General features: G+C 37.1%; 1 protein-coding gene across 9 annotated transcripts in view; it reads left to right on the plus strand.

Annotated features, from left to right (window-relative positions):
* ICE2 (interactor of little elongation complex ELL subunit 2) overlaps positions 1 to 22,186 on the plus strand; it is a 68,960-nt gene that overhangs the window by 10,479 nt on the left and 36,295 nt on the right. For all 9 annotated transcript variants that reach the window (XM_060097252.1, XM_060097251.1, XM_060097256.1 and 6 more), the window contains 4 exons: positions 14,630 to 14,767; positions 15,898 to 16,014; positions 16,188 to 16,347; positions 17,314 to 17,495. In XM_060097252.1, coding sequence (XP_059953235.1) covers positions 14,630 to 14,767; positions 15,898 to 16,014; positions 16,188 to 16,347; positions 17,314 to 17,495 — 597 coding nt within the window. The remainder of the gene's footprint in view (positions 1 to 14,629; positions 14,768 to 15,897; positions 16,015 to 16,187; positions 16,348 to 17,313; positions 17,496 to 22,186) is intronic.

Raw genomic sequence — 22,186 nt, forward strand, 5'->3', positions numbered from 1 at the left:
AATAATTTTTTGATACTTAAATTATTCAAGCAGGTTTATTTTTTAATTTTTTTTGAGGGCAATTATCATTTATTTTTTTAATACATGTTTATTGGAGTGTAATTGCTTCACAATACTGTGTGTGTTTCTGTTGTACAACACAGTGAATCAGCCATATGCATACATATATCCCCATATCCCCTCCCTCTTAAGCCTCCCTCCCACCCTCCCTGTCCCACCCCTCTACGCTGTCGCAAAGCATGGAGCTGATCTCCCTGTGCTATGCTGCTACTTCCCACTAACTATCTGTTTCATGCACATTTATTAGCAAAGCATGTAAATCCTCCCATCATGTAGTGGGCGTAGGAAAAATTTAGAGTACAGTACTTGAATAGTAACTTAATAGTAGAGTTGTAGTAGAATTCATCTAGAAACACCAACAACAGTCTGAATCTTTTTTTTAAGCCTTTAAAACTAGTTAGGGCTTCCCTGGTGGCACAGTGGTTAAGAATCTACCTGCCAATGCAAGGGACACAGGTTCGAGCCCTGGCCCGGGAAGATCCCACATGCTGTGGAGCAACTAAGCCCGTGCACCACAACTACTGAGCATGAGTTCTAGAGCCCACGAGCCACAACTACTGAAAACTGCGCGCCTAGAGCCCATGCTCCACAAGAGAAGCCAGCACAATGAGAAGCCCGCACACGGCAACAAAGAGTAGCCCCCGCTCACGGCAACTAGAGAAAGCCTGTGCACAGCAACGAAGACCCAACACAAACAAAAATAAATAAATAAATATATATTTAAAATTTAAAAAGTAAACCATACATGATAAAATTGATAAATTTGAAATAAATAAATAAAACTACTCACTGTACAAAACAATGTGATAATACTTAATAGTATTGAACCCTACACTTAAAAATGGTTAAGATAGGGCTTCCCTGGTGGCGCAGTGTTTGAGAGTCCGCCTGCCGATGCAGCGGACGCGGGTTCGTGCCCCGGTCCGGGAAGATCCCACATGCCGTGGAGCGGTTGGGCCTGTGAGCCATGGCCACTGAGCCTGTGCGTCGGGAGCCTGTGCTCTGCAACGGGAGAGGCTGCAACGCTGAGGCCCGTGTACCGGAAAAAAAAAAAAAAAGGTTAAGATAGTAGGTTTTAAGGGTATTTTAGCACAACTTTTTTTTTTTTTTTTTTTTTTTTTTTTGCGGTATGTGGGCCTCTCACTGTTGTGGCCTCCCCCGTTGCGGAGCACAGGCTCCGGACGCGCAGGCCCAGCGGCCATGGCTCACGGGCCCAGCCGCTCCGCGGCATATGGGATCCTCCCAGACCGGGGCACGAACCCGTATCCCCTGCATCGGCAGGCGGACTCTCAACCACTGCGCCACCAGGGAGGCCCTAGCACAACTTTTAAAAAAAACTGCTCATTATAAATTGGAGGACAGCAGAGGGTATTAGTTCTACTTTCAAACAAACACTTTTTTTTTCTTTTTTTTTGCGGTACGTGGGCCTCTCACTGTTGTGGTCTCTCCCGTTGCGGAGCAGAGGCTCTGGACACGCAGGCTCAGCGGCCATGGCTCACAGGCCCAGCCGCTCCGAGGCATGTGGGATCTTCCCGGACCGGGGCACAAACTCATGTCCTCCCCCTCATCGGCAGGCGGACTCTCAACCACTGTGCCACCAGGGAAGCCCTAAAACAAACACTTTTTTAAGGTGAAATTTTGTTGTTAATATGAACCAGAAGAATTAATCTTCTAAATCAAAGGCAGAATTTCAGTTTTTTCTGAACCTATGTATGATATACTTAAACAGAGTGTCATATTTCTCCATATGTGAAAGGCACTGTAGCTGTTCCTATTTTAGTATTGTTGGTGAAAGGACCACAATGACGATTTTAAAACATAAATCACATCCCCTCATTTTGCTGGTTTCAAATGGCTTCTCATCTCACTCAGGAAGAGACAGTCTTTAGAAAGTTCTGCAGTACCCTACATGATCCCGCCTCCTCACCACCGCCACCCCAAGCCTGCTTCATCTGCGTGTTCCTCTCAGTTATTCCGTTCCAGCCTCCTGGCCTCTTTGTGTCTCTTGAATACGTCAAGCACGGTCCTGCCTTAAGGCCTTTGGCTGTTCCCATCTTGCTGGCAAGCTGTTCCCCAGATACCTGCATGGATTAGTTGCTTGATTCCTTTAAGTCTCTCTCTGTTCAGTTGCCAGCTATCACTGAGGATACTCCTAATTACCGTATAAAGAGTAGCATCACCCTCAGCATTTCCTTTACCATGTTTTGTTTATTGTCTTTCTCCCTAACACTTGTATGTAAGTACTGTTTGCACCGCTGGGGTGTTCCCAGTCACTGGAATAATGCCTGGCACACAGGAAGTGCTCAGTATAATTACTTGTTAAGTGAAGATAAAACTGTTCATGAACAGAGTACATTATTTGATAGCTAGCAATCAGCAGTAGGTCTTGCTTTTTAGCCAGGTTGACTTGGCAGCACATTGTCTTATTACACTTTACGTCTTACCCCAAAGACCCACTGATTTTCTCTAACCTTTTTATTGTTTTAAAATTTTAATTTTATATTATGAAATGTAATGTACCTATGGAAAAGTATTTAGAACAAATATGTACAGCTTAACAAATAATTATATATATATGAACACCTATGTAACTCTCTTCCAAGTCAAGAAATAAAACATTACTGGTAACCTAAAAGGCCCCTGTGTATCCCTCCTAGATAATAACATTTTCCCTTGTTGAAGAAATAATCACTGTGCCAAGTTTAGTTTGATAATTTCCGTGCCTTTAAAAAAATTTTTTTTGGTAATTCAAGTTTTCTTTTGCCTGTGTTTGAATTTTACGTGAATTCTTTTGCTCTTTTATGTGAACAGAATTCTTCCTTTACTCAATAGTATGTTTGTGAGATTCATATGTATGTGTGTAGTTGTATTTCATTCATTTTTATTTCTGTACATGTATAAGTAAACTGGTTTATTCTGTTGATCAAAATCTGGGCTGTTTCCAGTTCTGAGCTATTCTAAGTAGTGCCCCTATGAAAATTCTAATACATGTCTCTTGCTGCACATGTACACACATATCTACTGGGTATATGACTAGGAATGAAATTGTTGGGTTATAGAGTATACATATCTTCAACTTCAATAGATAATGTTAGACTGTTTTCCAAAGTGGTTATGCCACTTTACATTGTACCCAGCAGTGTTTGAGAGGTTTTTACTCCATATCCTCAACAATTGATACTTACAGTCATTTTAGTTTTAACCAATCTAGAGGATAGGGTGCTATATTTATAAGACTGTATACCTTTTCCTATGTTTCTTGGTCATTTCCTGTGAATTGAGTGTTCAAGTTTTGCCCTTTATTCTACTTGATTTTCCATCTTTTTTTTACTGATATGTGAGAGGTTTTGTATATCCTAAATACAAAAGTTTTATGGGTTGTACAGTAGTCCCCCCTTAATCTTGGTTTTGCTTTACTTCGTGTCAGTTACCCACAAATGGAAATTCCAGAAATACTTCATCACACACCATTCTGAGTAGTGTGATGAAGTCTCTCACAATCCCGCTCCACCCAACCCACAATGTGAATTATCCTTTTGTCTAGTATATCCCACCCATTAATCTCTTAGTAGCCACCTTGGTTATCAGATGGACTTTCAAGGTATCACAGTGCTTGTGTTCAAGTCACCCTTACTTCACTTGATAATGGCTCCAAAGTGCAAGAGTAGCGATGCTGGCAGTTTGGGTATGCCAAAAAGAAGCCGCAAAGTGTTTCCTTTCAGTGAAAAGGCGAAAGTTCTCAACTTAGTAAGGAAAGAACAAAAACCATATGCTGCAGTTACTAAGATCTGCAGTAAGAACGAATCTTCTATGCATGAAATTATAACGAAGGAAAAAGAAATTCGTGTTCTGCTGTCACACCTCAAACTGCAAAAGTTACAGCCACAGCGCATGATAAGTGCTTAGTTAAGATTGAAAAGACATTAAATTTGTAAGATATTTTGAGAGAAAGTTACCACATTCATATAACTTATTACAATATTGCTATAATTGTTCTGTTTTTATTTTATTATTAGTTATTGTTGCTAATCTCTTACTGTGCCTAATTTTTAAATTAAACTTTATCATAGGTATGTATGAATAGGAAATGATATTCAGTCTTAGCCACGATTTCAGACATCCACTGAGGGTCTTGGAATATATCCCCCATGGATAAGGGAGACTACTGTATACATTGGGAGTTTTTTCTTTTATTTGATAAAACAGTTTTTTTAATCTACAAGTTCCCCCTCCATATTTTTTTTCCTTAAACTTTATCTTTTCAAGAACCTGGGTCATTTGACCTTTAGAGTTTCCCACAGTCTAGATTTTGATAATTATATATTCATGATGATACTCAGCATGTTCTTTTTTCCTCTATATTTCTTACAAATTGTGAACTGGATCCAGAAGCTTGATCAGAATTATAGTCTTGCCAAAGGGTTTGAACATATAGATGGTGGTGTATTCTTTAATCAGGTGGCACATAATGTCTGATTGTTTTTTGTGATGTTAGTAGCTATTGATGCTTAATGCCAGATTTATTCATTCACTGGGGTTTGCAAAATTGTAAGATTCTAATTGTATCATTTATTTTTATTCATTAGTTGGAATAATTTTATTAAAATATGTTTTTCCTCATCTACTGTTTGGCTTCCCATTTCATGTAGCAGAAAAAATGCTAGATTCTTTATATACCAGTTTTGAAAAAATTAACTGGTTCCTTCTTATTTTACAATGGTGATCACTTTTAAAAAAATATTATTATTGAATCATGAAGTTAAACATATTTGATGGGTTTTAGTCCACTACAATTATCCTTTTTGAAACTCAGATAATACCAACTTTGACCAGTGATGGGGTCTTCATACTGGCTTTTGAGTCCTTTTGAGTCACTCTAGGAGTCTTTGAGGCTTATTTTGTACATTTCCTATCCCAGCCCTGGAAACAGCTATTTTCTAGAGCCTTTGTTTCTTTTTTGTTTTTTTTTTTTTTTTGCTGTACGCGGGCCTCTCACTGCTGTGGCCTCTCCCGTTGCGGAGCACAGGCTCCGGACACACAGGCTCCGCGGCCATGGCTCGCGGGCCCAGCCGCTCCGCGGCATGTGGGATCTTCCGGGATAGGGGCACGAACCCGTGTCCCCTGCATCGGCAGGCGGACTCTCAACCACTGCGCCACCAGGGAAGCCCGAGCCTTTGTTTCTTTTAGTGTGAAATGGCATTTCAGGACTACAGTCTGGGCACTGGGGATGCTCAATGCACCTGAGTTGATCAGTGTTTATGAGACTATTTCAGTAGATGGAGCTAGAAAAAATACATTTAAAGAAAAAATTACCACTTGTCTCATTTGCTTTATCCCACATTATACTCACAACAGCCTCAGAATAATACAATGCCACCAATCAATAGAATTTCTGAAAATAGTTCAAAAAAAATTTTTCATATGTTCTCACCATTCTCCCCTACTTTTTTTAGTACTGCATTTATATTGTTAGAACATGTAGCCATTACGTACTAAATAAACTCTCTCTCTTTTTTTAAAGTATAGTTGATTTACAATGTTGTGTTAATTAACTGCTGTACAGCAAAGTAATTCATTTATACATTTTTTACATTCTTTTTTTTGATATATTCTTTTCCATTATGGTTTATCATAGGATATTGAATATAGTTCTCTGTGCTATACAGTAGGACCTTGTTGTTTATCCATTCTATATATAAAAGCTTACAGCTGCTAACCTCAACCTCCCACTCCATCCCTCCCCCAACCTCCTCCCCCTTGGCAACCACCACTCTGCTCTCTATGTCTGTGATTCTGTTTCTGTTCCATAGATTGCTTCATTTATGTCATATTTTAGATTCCACATATAAGTGATATCATATGGTATTTGTCTTTCTGTTTCTGACTTACTTCACTTAGTATGATAATCTCTAGTTGCATCCATGTTGCTGCAAATGGCATTATTTTGTTCTTTTTTATGGCTGAGTAGTATTCCATTGTGTATATGTACCACATCTTCTTTATCCATTCATCTGTTGGTGGACATTTAGGTTGTTTCCGTGTCTTGGCTACTGTGAATAGTGCTGCTATGAATATAAGGATGCATGTATCTTTTTGAATTATAGTTTTGTCTGGATATATGCCCAGAAGTGGGATTGCTGGCTGATATGATAATTCTATTTTTAGTTTTCTGAGAAACCTCTCTACTGTTTTCTTTCTTTCTTTTTAAAAAATATTTATTTATTTATTTATTTATTTTGGCTGTGCTGGGTCTTAGTTGTGGCACGTGGGATCTTCATTGCGGCATGTGGAATCTTTTAGTTGCAGCATGCAGCCTCTTAGTTGCGGCATGCGAACTCTTAGCTGCGGCATGCATGCGGGATCTAGTTCCCTGACCACGGATCGAACCTGGGCCCCGCCCCCACATTGGGGGCTCAGAGTCTTACCCATTGGATCACCAGGGAAGTCCCTCCCTACTGTTTTCCACAGTGGCTGCACCAACTTACATTCCCACCAGCAGTGTAGGAGGGTTCCCTTTTTTCCACACCCTCTCCAGCATTTGTTGTTTGCAGAGTTTTTAAAGATGGCCTTTCTGACCAATGTGGGTGGTACCTCATTGTAGTTTTGATTTGCATTTCTCTTATAATTAGCAGTGTTGTCCATCTTTTCATGTGCCTATTGGCCATCTGTATTTTTTCTTTGGAGAAATGTTTATTTAGGTCTTCGGCCCATTTTTGGATTGGCTTGTTTGTTTTTTTGTTGTTGAGTTGTATGAGCTGTTTGTATATTTTGGAAATTAGGCCCCTGTTGGTCACATTGTTTGCAAATATTTTCTCCCATTCCGTATGTTGTCTTTTAGCAAAAGACATGTTCATGGTTTCGTTTGCCGTGCAAAAGTTTGTAGGTTTGATTAGGTCCCATTTGTTTATTTTTGTTTTTATTGCTCTTGCCTTCGGAGACTGACCTAAGAAAACATTGGTACAATTTATGTCAGAGAATGTTTTGCCTATGTTCTCTTCTAGGGATAAACTCTCCCTTTTTAATCCACATTTAACTTTAAATCAATTTTACTGAGGTAAAATTTACATACAATAAGCATCAATTTTAAATGCATGTCAGTGAGTCTTCCTGTGTAACCATGACCCCAGCCATGATATGGAGTATTTCTTTTTCTTTTCTTTTTTTTATAATTTTTTATTTTTTTAATGTATTTTATTATATATTTTTAAAATTTTATTTATTTTCGGCTGTGTCGGGTCTTTTTTGCGGCAAGCGGGGGCTTCTCTTGTTGCGGAGCACGGGCTCTTGGTACGTGGGCTTCAGTAGTTGCAGCACACGGGCCCTAGAGCACATGGGCTTCAGTAGTTATGGCACATGGGCTGTAGGGTGCGTGGGCTTCAGTAGTTGTGGTGCATGGGCTCAGTAGTTGTGGCTCGCGGGCTCTAAAGCACAGGCTCAGTAGTTGTGGCACACGGGCTTAGTTTCTCTGCATCACATGGCATCTTCCCAGACTGGGGATCAAACCCATGTCCCCTGCATTGGCAGGTGGATTCTTAACCACTGTGCCACCAGGGAAGTCCCGATATGGAGTATTTCTATCACACTAAAAAGATCTCTGTGCCTCTTTCCATCCATGGCCCTAGGAAATCACCGATTTGCTTTCTGTCACCATATATTAGATTTGCCTTTTCCGGAGTTTTATAAAAATTGAATCACACACAGTGTACTCTCTTTTGTGTCTGACTTCTTTCAGTCAGCATTTTTGAGATTCATCCACATTGATGCAAGTATCCATAATGTATTCCTTTTTATTCCTTTTTGTTTTGTTGTATGGTTATACCAAAATTGGTTTACCAGTTCAACTGTTGATGGGCAGTTGTGTTATTTCCAGTTTGGGGCAATTTTGAATAAAGCTATTAAGAACATTCTTGTACAAGATTTTGGGGGGACATATATTTGCATTTTCTTGGGTATATACCTAGGTATAGTATTCATACATCATCTGGCAAGTGTACAAAGTTAAATTTTATTAGAAACTGCCAAGCTGTTTTCCATAGTGGATATACCATTTTATACTCTTGCCAGCAGTGAATGTATAAGAGTTCCAGTTGTTCTACACTTTAGCTAACACTTAACATTGTTAATCTTTTTTAATTTTAGCCAACCTGTGGTGTGTAGTAGTGCCTCATTATGGCTTTAGCTTGCATATCCCCAAAGAGCAGTGATGTTTGAACATCTTTTTTGTGTTTTTATTGGCTTTTGTGAAATGTCTGTTAACATCTTTTGCTAATTTTATTGGGGTTTATTTTTATTGATTTTTGAAAGTTCTTTATATATTCTGAATACAAGCCTGTTTTATATATATATACATATATATACACATATGTGTGTGTGTGTGTGTGTATAGTTTTCTCCCAGTTTGTGACACACTTTTTAATTTTTTTAATTGTCTTTCAAAAAACAATTTTAATTTTAATGAAGTCTAATTTTTGCAAGTGTTTTATGGTTGGTGCTTGTATGTGTTCTAGCATAGAAATATTTGCCAACCCCAAGTGGTTCTTATCTGAGGTCACTTTTACTCCTTTACCCTTGTGCCCACTCCCCACACAGGGGACTTCAGCAGTGTCTGGAGATATTTTTGATTGTCACAACTGGCAGAGAATGACTCGTATCTAGTGACTAAAGGCCAGGGATGCTGTTAAACATCCTACAATGTATATAACATCCCCCACAGCAAAGAATTATGGAGCCTCAAATGTCAGTAGTGCTTGTGTTGAGAAACCCTGATCTAGAGGTTTTATAGTTTTAACTTTTATGTGAATGTGTGTATGTTAATTTCAAGGTTTTTTTGGTGCAAGATGTGAGGTTTGGGTCAAAGTTTATTTTCCTTTCATCTGGATATCTCGTTGTTCAAGCATAGTGATTCTCTACTGAGAGTGATTTTGCCTCCTACCAGACATATGGTAATGTCTAGAAATATTTTGGGTTCTCTTAACTGAGGAAGGAGTGCTTCTGGCATCTAGTGGGTAGAGCCAAGAATGTTGTTAAATATCCTGCAATGTAAAAGTTGGCCCCCCCAACACAAAGAATTATCTGGTCTAAAACGTCAGTAGTGCCAATGTTGAGAAATTGTTTCGCGCTATTGGTTGAAAAAGCTATTTTTCCCCTCATTAAATTGCCTTTTCACCAATGATGTGTGGGTCAATTTCATGACTCTAGTCTGTTTCATTAATCTATATCTCTGTCTTTATGCCAATACCACCATGTCTTGTAGTGGAAGACTACAAGAAACCAACTGGTGGAAATCCTACAACTTTGTTCTTTTTTAAAATTGTTTTGGCTTTTATTGGTTCTTTGCATTTCCATGAAAACTTTGGAATCAGCTTGTCAATTTCTAGAAAAAAACTAAGTGGGACTTTAATTGGGATTGCTTTGAATCTATAGAACTTATATTAAAGTTCTATAGATTCTATAGAACTATAGAAATAATTTTTAATTATGGAAACAAATATCTCTTAAAATGATGTTTAGCTAGAGTGCCTTTTTAAATAAGATCTGACCATCTCTTGCCTATTAATTAAAAAGTTGAGTCATTTACATTCATTGTGATAATTTATGTATATAAACCTGTTTATGATTTCTATTTGTCTTTTCCTAAACTTCTTTCTTTGACTTCTTTTGAGGAGGTTGACTTTTTCCCCCTTCTTTTTTGCCTCTCTATTGATTAGGAATTTATACATTTTTGTTGTTGTTGTTCTTAGTGGTTATTCTTGAATTTTCACAATGAATTTTTTCCTTATTGAATTACCTTGTCACCATTGACCTATGGGTAAATTTCTCAACTCTATTTAGTTCTTAGTTTATTAACCTATACATCTACAGAGACCATAGAGCATTTTGACTTTCATCACATCCCTCCTCACTGATATTATTGTTTTAATGCTGTCTCTTTTTTAAACCTACCTACATTATTTTATATGAACAATGTTTGTCTTCATTTATCTACAAACATGGACCTTCTTTTGCCTTTCCATCTCCTCTTTTCAAATCTACATTCTGAAATCCTCTTCATTTTTCCTGAAATGTTATATGTTCTAGATGTTCCTTTGGTGAAGGTCACTTGGTGATGAACAATCTTCTTTTTTGTTTACATGGAAATTTTTTTATTTTGTTCTCATTCTAATAAGATAGTTTTGCTCCATACATAGTTCTAAGTTGACAGTTTGTTTTATTTCTCAGCGTACGATGATATAATTCTACTTTTTCTGGCTCGCATATTATTATTGAAAAGTGTATTGTTTGTTTAATTGTCATTTCTTTTAGGGAATCTGCCTTTTCTTTCTGACCGCTCTTAATTTTTGGTGCATTAGTTTCATTACAATGTACTTTATTAGAATAAAATTCTACTTGTTTCATTGTGTGTCTTGTATCTGTAGATTCAAATCCATCATCAGTTCTTGAAAATTCTCAGCCATTTTCAATTATTGCTTCTTTTTTGTTTTCCCAACTCTCTTTCTGGAATTCCCAAACTTCCTAGGTTTCAGTCTGTCTTCCATTTCTCTTTTTTTGGTGTGGTAATATATATATATATATATAACATAAAATTTACCATTTTAACCATTTTTAAGTATAGTTCAATGGCATTAAATACTTGCGCACTGTTGTAAGTGGATTTTCATCATCCATTCCTAAACTTTTCCATTGTCCCAAACTGAAACTCTGTATTCATTAAATAATAACTCATCATTCCCTCTTCCTCCCAGTCCCTGACAACCACCATTCTATTTTTTATTTCTATGAATTTAACTTCACTAGGTACTTTATATAAGTGGAGTCATTTCAATATTTGTCCTTTTGTGATTGGCTTATTTTACTTAGCATAATGTCTTCAAGATTCACCCATGTTATAGCATGTGTCAATATCCTTCCCTTTTTTAAAAATAATTTTTAATTATGATTAATACACATAACAAAATTTACTCTCTTAACCATTTTTATTATTTTTTTAATAGATTTTATTTATTTATTTATGGCTGCATTGGGTCTTTATTGCTGCACACGGGCTTTCTCTAGTTGCAGCTAGCGGGAGCTACTCTTTGTTGTGGTGTGCGGGCTTCTCATTGTGATGGCTTCTCTTTTTGCAGACCACGGGTTCTAGGCATGTGGGCTTCAGTAGTTGTGGCACATGGGCTTCAGTAGTTGTGGCTCACAGGCTTTAGAGCACAGGCTCAGTAGTTGTGGTGCACGGGCTTAGTTGTTCCGTGGCATGTGGAGTCTTCCTGGACCAGGGATCAAACCTGTGTCCCCTGCATTGGCAGGTGGATTCTTAACCACTGCACCACCAGGGAAGCCCCTTAACCATTTTGAAATATGCAGTTCTATAGTATTAAGTACGTTCATATTGTAGTATAGCCAATCTCCAGAACTCTCTTCATCTTGTAAAACTGAGACTCTATACCTGTTTCTGAACTGTTTCTATTCACAACACTTCTGACACCAAATATGTGGGATTTCTTCCCTCATGCCAACCAGTTCTCCAACTCTCCAGACAGTAGGCCTAGGGTTTCCATGACCCATCCCTACCTTGAGTTCACTAATTAGGTAGAACGGCTTACAGAACTCAGGAAAGCACTTTACTTGCTATTTCCAGTTTATTATAAAGAATACAACTCGGGAACAGCCAAATGGAAGAGAGAGATGCATAGGGCAAGGTATGGGGGGAAGAGGCACAGAGCTTCCATGCCCTTTCCAGGTACACTGCCCTCCCAGCACCTCCATGTGTTCACCAACCCAGAAGCTCTCCAAATCCCATTGTTAAGGGGAGTTTTATGGAGATTTCATTTAGTGAGCATGTTTGATTAAATCATTGGCTGCTGGTGATTATCTATGGGCCTTTTGTCATCTAATTAGCATAAAAAAGACATTCTTATCACTTAGTGGATTCCAAGAATTTTAGGAGCTGTGTGTCAGGAACCAGGGACAAACACGAAATATTTATTTATTATTGTGCCACTCACCATACTACTTTCTGTCTCTGAATTTGTCTACTGTAAGTACCCCCATATACGTGGAATCATGTAGTATTTGTCTTTTTGTGACTGGCTTATTTTACTTAGCATAATGTCTTCAAGATTCATACATGTTCTAGCATGTGGCATAATTTCCTTCCTTTTTAAGGCTGAATATTCCATTGTATGTATGTGGACATTTTGTGTATCCATTCATCCATTGATGGACATTTGATTTGCTTCCACCTTTTGGCTGTTGTGAATAATGCTACTGTGAACATGGTTGTACAGATATCTGTTCAAATCTCTGCTTTTCAAGCCTTAAATATAGGGCTCTCCTGTTCAGCTCCCTACCTGATCTTAGAACTGGTTGAGGCATTTGCCCTCAAGCCACTTCACCTTTCATGGGTTTTCTTACTGCTCACTGCTCCTGTTTCTCCTCATTCTAGATGTTTGGCATTTATTTATTTATTTATTTATGGTCCTTGGAGATTCTTCTCTCTCTTTTTTTTTTTTTTTTTTTTGTGGTATGCGGGCCTCCTCCACGGAATGTGGGATCTTCCCGGACCGGGGCATGTCCCCTGCATCAGTAGGCGGACTCTCAACCACCGCGCCACCAGGGAAGCCCTCTCCTCTCTTTTACCGAGCCCAGCAATGCATGAAAATTGTTAGTTGTAATTTATCCAGCATCTAGTGTTGTTTGGATAGGAGTGCTCTTCAAGGTACCTACTTTACCATATTGCCAGAAGCAGTATCTGTTTAAGTTTAAGCTTCAAACATGTATGAAAACCTATTATATTTTCTCTTTCTGGAGCATAGTTATTTTCATCTTTCTCTGTAAATGATGCATGTGTTTTTGGTGTTTTTAACTTTCAAGATACTTTGAGTGTTAAATAACATTCGGGAGTGGGTGATGATGGGAAACAGCCTGAATGTCTTAACCTCCTTTGTTCACTCTTAGCAGTTTTTCAACCATAAGTAAATTACTAATTAAAAATTTTAAATTAAATATATTAAATAATGATCCTTTAGTTATTACTTAATATCTACCAGTTGTGAAATACCTTTAATGCTATGTAGTGTATCTGAGTATAGGTATAAAACTGTCTTAGATTTTCCCTTGAATTTTTCTCTTGCCATAATTACTGAGTTAAGTGAAACTCACTTAAAAAGCACTGTAACATCTAGCATAGTTTTACCAAGAAAGATGTGCTGATAAATACCTAACCAGAGTAGTCTATATGTCACATAGTTCTTATATATTGCTTTCCTTTGCATGTTCAGATTTTTGTAATGGCTTCTACAGGATAGGAATATTAGGGGTGAAAGTTGACTAATATTATAAATGAGGAGCAAAGATATTATGCAGATCCGAGTTTGCAGTTTACTAGCGTTTTTAAGAGCAAACAGAACTTCTTCATATTAACCTATATCTGCCTTAATTGCAAGTAATATCCTGATTAAATATCAAGGTCATTATTGAAAAGCGTAGAATTGAGGGGGGAAATGTGGAAGATAATAGAGAGTGAGGATTAAAGAAAGAGAGAAGAGGATATGAAACTATAGATAAGAAGATGTACTGGAGTAATGTTATTGATTTGTAACTTGACACACTTTATAAATATCTGAAGGGAAAGAGAGTGTAAGGTATAAAAATATGCTTATTGCTAAAAGCTTTTGTGATACAAACTATATTCTAAAAGGCTCAGATTAAGGTTCATTGAGAGAAGAAGAGAAAACACACACATTTGGCCCTCCGTATCCACGGGTTCTACATCAGTGGATATGGAGGGCTGATGGTACTATACCATTTCATATAAGGGATTTGAGCATCCTTGGATTTTGGTATCCATGGGGGATTCCAGAGATGCGAGGGACGAGTGCATCTTAGAAGATAATGTAGTATGTATGGTCTTATAACTCCCCTACCCCGTCCAAAACTGCTGTGCTTCTTTGAGTTATTTACATGTTATCACATGCTTGGGTGAAATTGTGAATTTTTCTTCCTCATTACATTTCCTGGTAAGTCATTAATATTTTGAGAACATTTTGGAGAGAAGAAAATACTTAATACTCCATCATTTGAAGTAGTTATAAAATTCCTTATTTATTTTTTAGATTGAAGGTTAGAATGACCTGTAAGATAACTACTTCATTAATTCATTGTGCTTGGGGATCTTCTTAGGGTATTAAACTTACTTATTTCTAATCATTCATGTAACTGCTTTTATTCCCATAAAGTGTGTTAAAATTTTCACGTGGCTTTATTTCTTTGACAGTTTCTTAAATAGCAGAGAAAATATGATGTGTCTTCTCTAACTTTAAATTTTAATACAATTGCTAATTTTAGTATTATTAAACATCAATGTTTTAAGAAATTAGGTTAAAAAGAATTGTTATGAAAACTAAGAGTTTAAATCAAGTAAGGAATATACAGTATGCCTGGATTGTTAGAAGTTCGGTTAATGAGATGAGGCTCATATTTGAAATGAATAATTATTTAGTCACATGTAACTAAGTTATTTTTGTTGCATTATTAGAGAAGTACAAAAAATGAATTTCTCTTAATTTTTATTTTTTAGCAAATTTTAAAAGCTTGTATTGAACAAGTGAAAAGGTATCCAGAATTCTATACTCTCCATGAAGTCACCAGCTTAATGGGATTCTTCCCATTCAGAATAGAGATGGGATTAAAGTTAGAAAAAACTCTTCTCGCATTGGTAAGGTTTACCATAAGAAAATAAAAATAAACTTATTTTTGTCTGAAACATCATCTGTATTTCACACAGAAGCATAATTTAGATATATTTCAATATTTATGTTTAAGTTTTGAGCAGTCACGAGATAGAATTTTTAAAATATGCAGTACAAATGTGTCCCCTTTTATTGTATGACTACCATTACTTGATGTTTTTAAAAATATCACTACCGGGACTTCCCTGGTGGTCCAGTGGTTAAGACTCTGCACTCCCAGTGAAGGGGGCCTGGGTTCAATCCCTGGTCAGGGAACCAAATCCCACCTGCCGCAATGAAGATCCCGCGTACCACCAGCTAAGACCTGGTATAGCCAAATAAATAAATAAATATTTAAAGAAAAAAGAAAAAGTTAAAAAAAAATATCACTCCCAACTTTATTTCTTGATTTTCTTTGCTTAGTTTCCATCTCTTATGTTTCTGAATACAAGCAGAAAGCCCCTTTTCTTTTAAGGGGATTTACTCAAAATCATATTGGAAGTATATGTGTGTAAAGAAGATATTTTAGAGTTTCTCTTATACCCTGCTATGACTTGTACTTCATAAAGTGAGAGGTTAGAATTTAAAATGACAGGGAAAATTTCACGGCACCCTTATCTTGGACCCTTGTTTTAAAAAAAACGTATATGGGGGACTTCCCTGATGGTACAATGGTTAAGAATCCACCTTCCAATTCAGGGGACGCAGGTTTGATCCCTGGTCGGGGAACTAAGATCCCACTTACTGCAGGGCATCTAAGCCCACATGCCACAACTACAGAGCCCACGCACCCCAACTATAGAGCCCACATGCTCTGTAGCCTGCGCGCCACAACTAGAGAGCCTGCGCACCACAACGAAAGATCCCGTGTGACCCAGCTAAGACCCAATGCAGCCAAAAATAAATAAATAAATAAAATCTTAAAAAAAAAAACAACTATATGGTGGTTGACAGGTAAAAACATTAAGGTCTTGTCTTAAGAAGGCTCTAAATTTGATATTTGCATTTAGGACAATGAAGAATTTTAAGTTATAAGTTTCATATGATGAAAAAATACTTCAGGAAAAAAATACATCAAGATTTCTGCAATAAAACATTCATGTTTTTTCTAATTTAGGGCAGTGTAAAATATGTGAAAACAGTATTTCCCTCAATGCCTGCAAAGTTGCAGCTGTCAAAAGATAACATACCTACCACTGAAACACCAGAACAAACAGCTGCAGCTATGCATTATGTAAGTAGTAAAGTGATTTTGGATCTTCCTAAGCAATCTTCTGTACCTCATAAAGTACATGTAACCTGGTTGTTCTAAAGTACCCTTCCTGAATTTCTCCCTTCTTTTCATTATTTAATCAAAGAAGTTTCCAATAAGTGTAATCAAGTAACAAGTTTTATGTTGTTTTTCAGGACATTAGTAAAGACCCAAATGCAGAGAAGCTTGTTGCAAGATATCACCCTCAGATAGCTCTAACTAGTCAAGCATTATTTACCTTATTAAATAATCATGGACCAAGCTACAAGGAACAGTGGGAAATTCCAGTGTGTATTCAAGTAATACCCGTCACAGGTTTGTGATTTGCCATGTCAAGTAACACTCTCAAAAGAGGAGCTGAAACAGTTCTATTTCAATTGTCTAATTATAGGTGGTCATTTGTCAAATACAAAAAGCTAAGTTTTGATTTAAGGAGGATGTAAATTTGACAATTACATTCAGTAGAAGAACTTTTTAATATATAGTGCTAAGTATACAATTGACACTCATAAATGAGTTATTAGATTTACAGGACCTGTATGCATGCTGGGTGTGAGAAGTAGAGAAAAAATTATAGTTTAGGGTGGCCAAAGATACATGAAATGGTGAGGTTCTTCTGTCTTTCACTGAAATAAAAGGAATGTAATACTTTATTAGACAGCCTCAAATGGGTTAGTTTCCAGGGTTTATTTACTTACCTATTATTGGAATTCAGATTTAAATAAGTCTATACTTATAAATATAAGATAGTGTCTCTCTTAACGGTAAAATTAATATTTACACATAAATTCTGTACAAAATATTATTCCCCTTCTATTTTTGTTCATATTTAATAATTTTCTCATATCTTTTAGAATTAATATTCTTGTATGTAATAACATAATTGGAGTAAATGAAGGACTATGTCTAAAAACAAAACTACAAATTAGAGTTAAATGTAATATATTCTCCGTGGTAAACATTTTATCACTTTTTGAAAGTATAACCCAAGAGGAACTGAGTAATAATGACAGTAAAAGTATAACAATAAAAAACAGAAAATATTTTTTTAAATTGTTAGAAAAAGAACATATTTTTCTTGCCAGTAAGAGTCTGTTGCCCTTAGATCTCTAAGGGACTTTAAAAATCTTTTCATTCAAGGCACACGTATGGGACATGTGCTTCCAGTTTCCTATCCTGTGTCTCTTTGTTTAGTAATTCTTCTCTTATACATCCTGTTTTTTTTTTTTTTAAATATGACTTACTAGTAACTAATCACTCCCATTCTTTTTCTGTTTTAAGGTTCAAAACCAGTTAAAGTAATCTATATTAATTCACCACTTCCCCAAAAGAAAATGACAATGAGAGAGAGAAATCAAATCTTCCATGAAGTTCCCTTAAAATTCATGATGTCCAAAAACACAACTGTTCCAGTCTCTGCAGTATTTATGGACAAACCAGAAGATTATATATCTGAAATGGATGTATGTAATGCTTTCTTTTGTTTCCTTAAGAGAATGTACTTGTTTGTCCTTTTGAAGAATAACATTTTATTGCAAGTCTCTAAATCTGGTAGCTAAAAATACAGACTTGAGATTGAAACTTAAAATTGAACCCCACGTGGATCTAGACTTTAGACAACTAATTTAACCTCCTTCAGCCTCAGTTTTCTTCTTTTATAAAAGAAAGATTATAATACCTACTTCATAAAATTGCTGTTAGGATTAAGTTTGATATTTATAAGTAAGATGCTGAGCACAGTCTTTAGTACGTATGTACTAAAAATTCAGTCAGTAATGGTGATCATAGTGGTGATGGTTTTATTTAATTAGTCTCATTCGTATTCAAGAGTTTTTAAGTATGAAAAGGAACAGATGAGTTTGACTGGGGCAGAAAGAATTTGCCGGATTGTTAATCCTTTTTAGTGTATGCTTATTATCTGCGTGACCGTAGGCAAACTACATATTCTCTCTGTGTCTAGTTTGCTCTGTCTTTAAGATGGGTATCATGATAACCTAACTCAGAATTATTGGGGATTAAATGAGTTAATACACCTAAAGCATTTAGAACAATGCTTGGTACTCCAGAAATACTAGCTTTTATTATTTTGTGTATTTTGAAATATTTTCCCATGATTATTAGAGCAAGACATTCTGTTTATTTAAAACTTTATTCATCCATTCCACAAATATTTATTTTTTCTTTTTATTTATTTTTTTTTGCGGTACGCGGGCCTCTCACTGTTGTGGCCTCTCCTGTTGCGGAGCACAGGCTCGGACACGCAGGCTCAGCGGCCATGGCTCACGGGCCCAGCCGCTCCACGGCATGTGGGATCTTCGCGGACCGTGGCACAAACCCGTGTCCCCTGCATCGGCAGGTGGACTCTCAACCACTGCACCACCAGGGAAGCCCCACAAATATTTATTGAGCAGATACTGTTCCATGCACTGAGGATACAGCAGTAAATAAAAATGAAGTCTCTTTTCTTTCAGAACTTACATTAGTGTCAGAGGGCACAGATAATTAAAACAGTATCAAAAAAGCACGTATTGATAAATGTTATGCAGAAAAATGGAGTAGGTTAAGGGGAAAGAGATGGGAATGGGATTCATGATCAGGAAGGCATTTCCAAGGACAGGAAATTTGAACAGGGACTTGAATAAAGTGAGAGAGCAAACAAAATTAGAAAATAAAATAGAAAATTTTTTTCTTATTTACATATAAGAGCTCATACTATTTTAAGAATATTGTCCTTTTTTCTTTCATATTTGTTTATGTATTTTTGGTTTGCCATTTGCCTTTCAGTATTTTTATGATGTGTATGTCATAAAGCACTTCCAACTTAAGTTTTTTGGAAGTATTTTTGGTTTTTTGTTTTGTTTTACATTTTTTAAATCTACCTAAAATTTATATTGGTGTGAGGTGAATGTCAGTAACAAGTGCTATGAAGAAACATGAAGTAGGTTAAGAGGGATGAAAAGTGATGGAGTAACTTCTTTCAGTAATGGCAGACCAAGTAATTCAGGCCTTCCATTACCGATGACAACTAAAAGAAGCTGGACATATTATATAAGTTTATTTCTTAGAATCATCAAAGACCTAACAAGATAGGGGGGACTTACAGGACTGAGATACTAAAGAAGACCAGAATCGAGGTTGGTAAGCCTGTCACTTAGGGTAGTTTTTGCCCTGAATGGTATTTGCCAGTTCTGAAGAGGCAACAGAAAACGTGCTTTTGGCAGCATCACAGGACTAGGGGGACAGAAGTCAGAGTTCATTTTTCCACCATGAGCTTGGACCCTGCAAGGCTATACCCAGGAGTAAGAGTGAACAAGAAATACATCAGCTTTCTTGTAGATTGTATCCTGGGTTTTCAGACCTTGAACTTGGATTCAGATGCTTTTGGATTGCTAATGTCTCTAGATACCTAGCAAAAGCAAGTGAAAATAATTCTTAGAGGAACAGAATGTCATTTTGAGCCTCAAATTATTTCTACAAATAAATTTTTAAATATAGCATCTGGAAAACATTTAAAGATAACTAGACACTGGAGGAATAAATAAAAATGAAGTTTCTTTTCATGTACTGGATACTCTGAGCAACAACCATGACAAACTGACCAAAGAAGTAAACTCACAGAAATGGATCCTAGAATTATTAGTCACAAACTGTGAGCCAACTCTGTTTAATTATACAGCATGCAAGAAAATTAAAGCCATGCTTTAATTGGAAGGAATATGCCTTGCAATGCAGGGGATGCGGGTTAGATCCGTGGTCGGGGAACTAAGATCCCACATGCCGTGGGACAACTAAGCCCGTGTGCCACAACTACTGAGCTCGTGTGCCTCAACCAGAGAGCCCGCGTGCTGCAAACTAGAGCTCACATGGTCTGGAGCCTGTGCACCACAACTACAGAGCCCACACGCCCTGGATCCTGCACGCTACAGCTAGCGAGAGAAAACCCGCATGCCACAACTAGAGAGAAGCCCACACGCCGCAACTAGAGAGAAGCCTGTGTCCTGCAATGAAGACCCAATGCAGCCAAATAAATAAATAAATAAATATTTATTTATTTATTTTAAACAAAAGTACAGTTAAGTATTCTGTAAAGGGGGTTATTAGCACATTAGATAAAACTGATAAGAGAGTTAATAAACTGGCAGATGCGTCTGAAATAACTATAATGAAACAGGCAACAAAAAGAAAATATGGAGAATAGGGCAAAAGGTATAGAGAATGTAGTTAGAATATCTAACATTTGTGTACTTGGACCCAAAAGGGAGGTGTAAAAGAGGTAATGGGACCAAACCATACTTGGAGACAAAGAAAAAACTCTTAAAAGTCACCAGAGAAACGAAAGGCACATTAGCTATAAAGGACTGAAAGTTAGACTGGCAAGTAACTTCTCAAGAACAACGATGGAAGCCAGAAGACATTGGGACAAAATATTCTCCTGAGAGAATATAACCCTCTTACTAAAATTCTCTAACCAGTGAAATATCCTAAATAATAAAAAATTAAGAAAAGATATTTTCAAATAAAAACTGAGTTTGCTACTAGCAGCCCTCCACTAATGGATGTTCTTCAGGCACAAGGAAAATAATCCCAGATGGAAAGAGGATGGTGAAAGATGCAAGAATGAATAAAGAATAACAAAAGTGAAAATAATGTGGATGGGCTCTAATTTGTAGGTGAGTGCAGGGGCACTCGGGAACTTAAATAGTTCTGAGATGACCTGGGTCCTAAGAACTCTAGAAACTAACCAGCTGAAGTTCCTTCCAAGACAAAAGCCTTGGCTCAGGAAAATTCACCAGTGGTAAAGTTCATATTGAGCAGAACAAGGACATTAAAGGTAAAGGAAAAATAAGTTTTCAGATAATTGTGGGAGAGGGAAATAGAGAAAGCAGATATCAGAATGTACTAAAGCTTTTATATGCACACACAGACACATACAAACCTACATGCATACATACATACATCATGGTAACAGTGAAGCATGAGCTTAGAGCCATGAAGCTAAGAAAGCTATCCTGGCACACTCTCACACAGGATTGTCCTCCTGCAGAAGCAGGTGCGCCCATCTCAATTAAACATGAGAAACAGAAGAGGATTGTCGATGGAAATTCTTACAAAGTTATTAGAGGAAGAAAAGAATTGCTATAACATTTCTACAGTCAAATGAAGAGAGATGTACCCACAGAACAGATGAAAACTAATGTGTTCATCCTTTGTCCTAGAAATCTCACTTCTAGAAATGTAGCTCAGAAGTACACTAGGAAAAGAATAAAATATTTGTGCAGGGTATTCACTGCAACTATAGGTATTCATTAGAAACAGTCGTCATGTCCCTTAATAGGGTATTTATTAAATAAACTGTACATCTTCAATAGCATACTATGCAGCTATTACAGGCACACCTTGTTTCATCGCACATTGCTTTATTGCACTTCAAAGATGCTGCGTTTTTTTACAAATGGAAGGCTTGTGGTAACCCTGCATCAAGCACGTCTGTCATTGCCCTTTTTCCAACAGCATTTGCTCACTTCATGTCACTGTGTCACATTTTGGTAATTCTTACAGTATTTCAAACTTAATCATATTTGTTATGGTGATCTGTGATCACTGAGTTTTTGATGTTACTATTACAACTTGCTGAAGGCTCAGATGATTGTTAGTGCTTTTTTTTTTTTTTTTTTTTTTTTTTGCGGTATGCGGGCCTCTCACTGTTGTGGCCTCTCCCGTTGCGGAGCACAGGCTCCGGATGCGCAGGCCCAGCGGCCATGGCTCACGGGCCCAGCCGCTCCGCGGCATATGGGATCCTCCCAGACCGGGGCACGAACCCGTATCCCCTGCATCGGCAGGCGGACTCTTAACCACTGCGCCACCAGGGAGGCCCTGTTAGTGCTTTTTAGTAGTAAAGTATTTTTCTTAAGACATGTACATTTTTAAAGACATAATGCTATTGCACACTTAATAGACTATAGTGTAAACATATCTTTATATGTACTGGGAAACCAAAAAAATTTGTGTGACTCACTTTTTTTGTAGTATTTGCTTTATTGTCGTGGTTTGGAGCCAAATACACAATGTCTCCAAGTTATGCCTATAAAAAGAATCAGAAAGCTCTAGGTATGCAACTGTAGTGTGATATCCAAGATATATTGTTTAAGTGAAA

Source organism: Mesoplodon densirostris, chromosome 4, assembly GCF_025265405.1.
Source record: "Mesoplodon densirostris isolate mMesDen1 chromosome 4, mMesDen1 primary haplotype, whole genome shotgun sequence".
Lineage (NCBI taxonomy): Eukaryota > Metazoa > Chordata > Mammalia > Artiodactyla > Ziphiidae > Mesoplodon > Mesoplodon densirostris.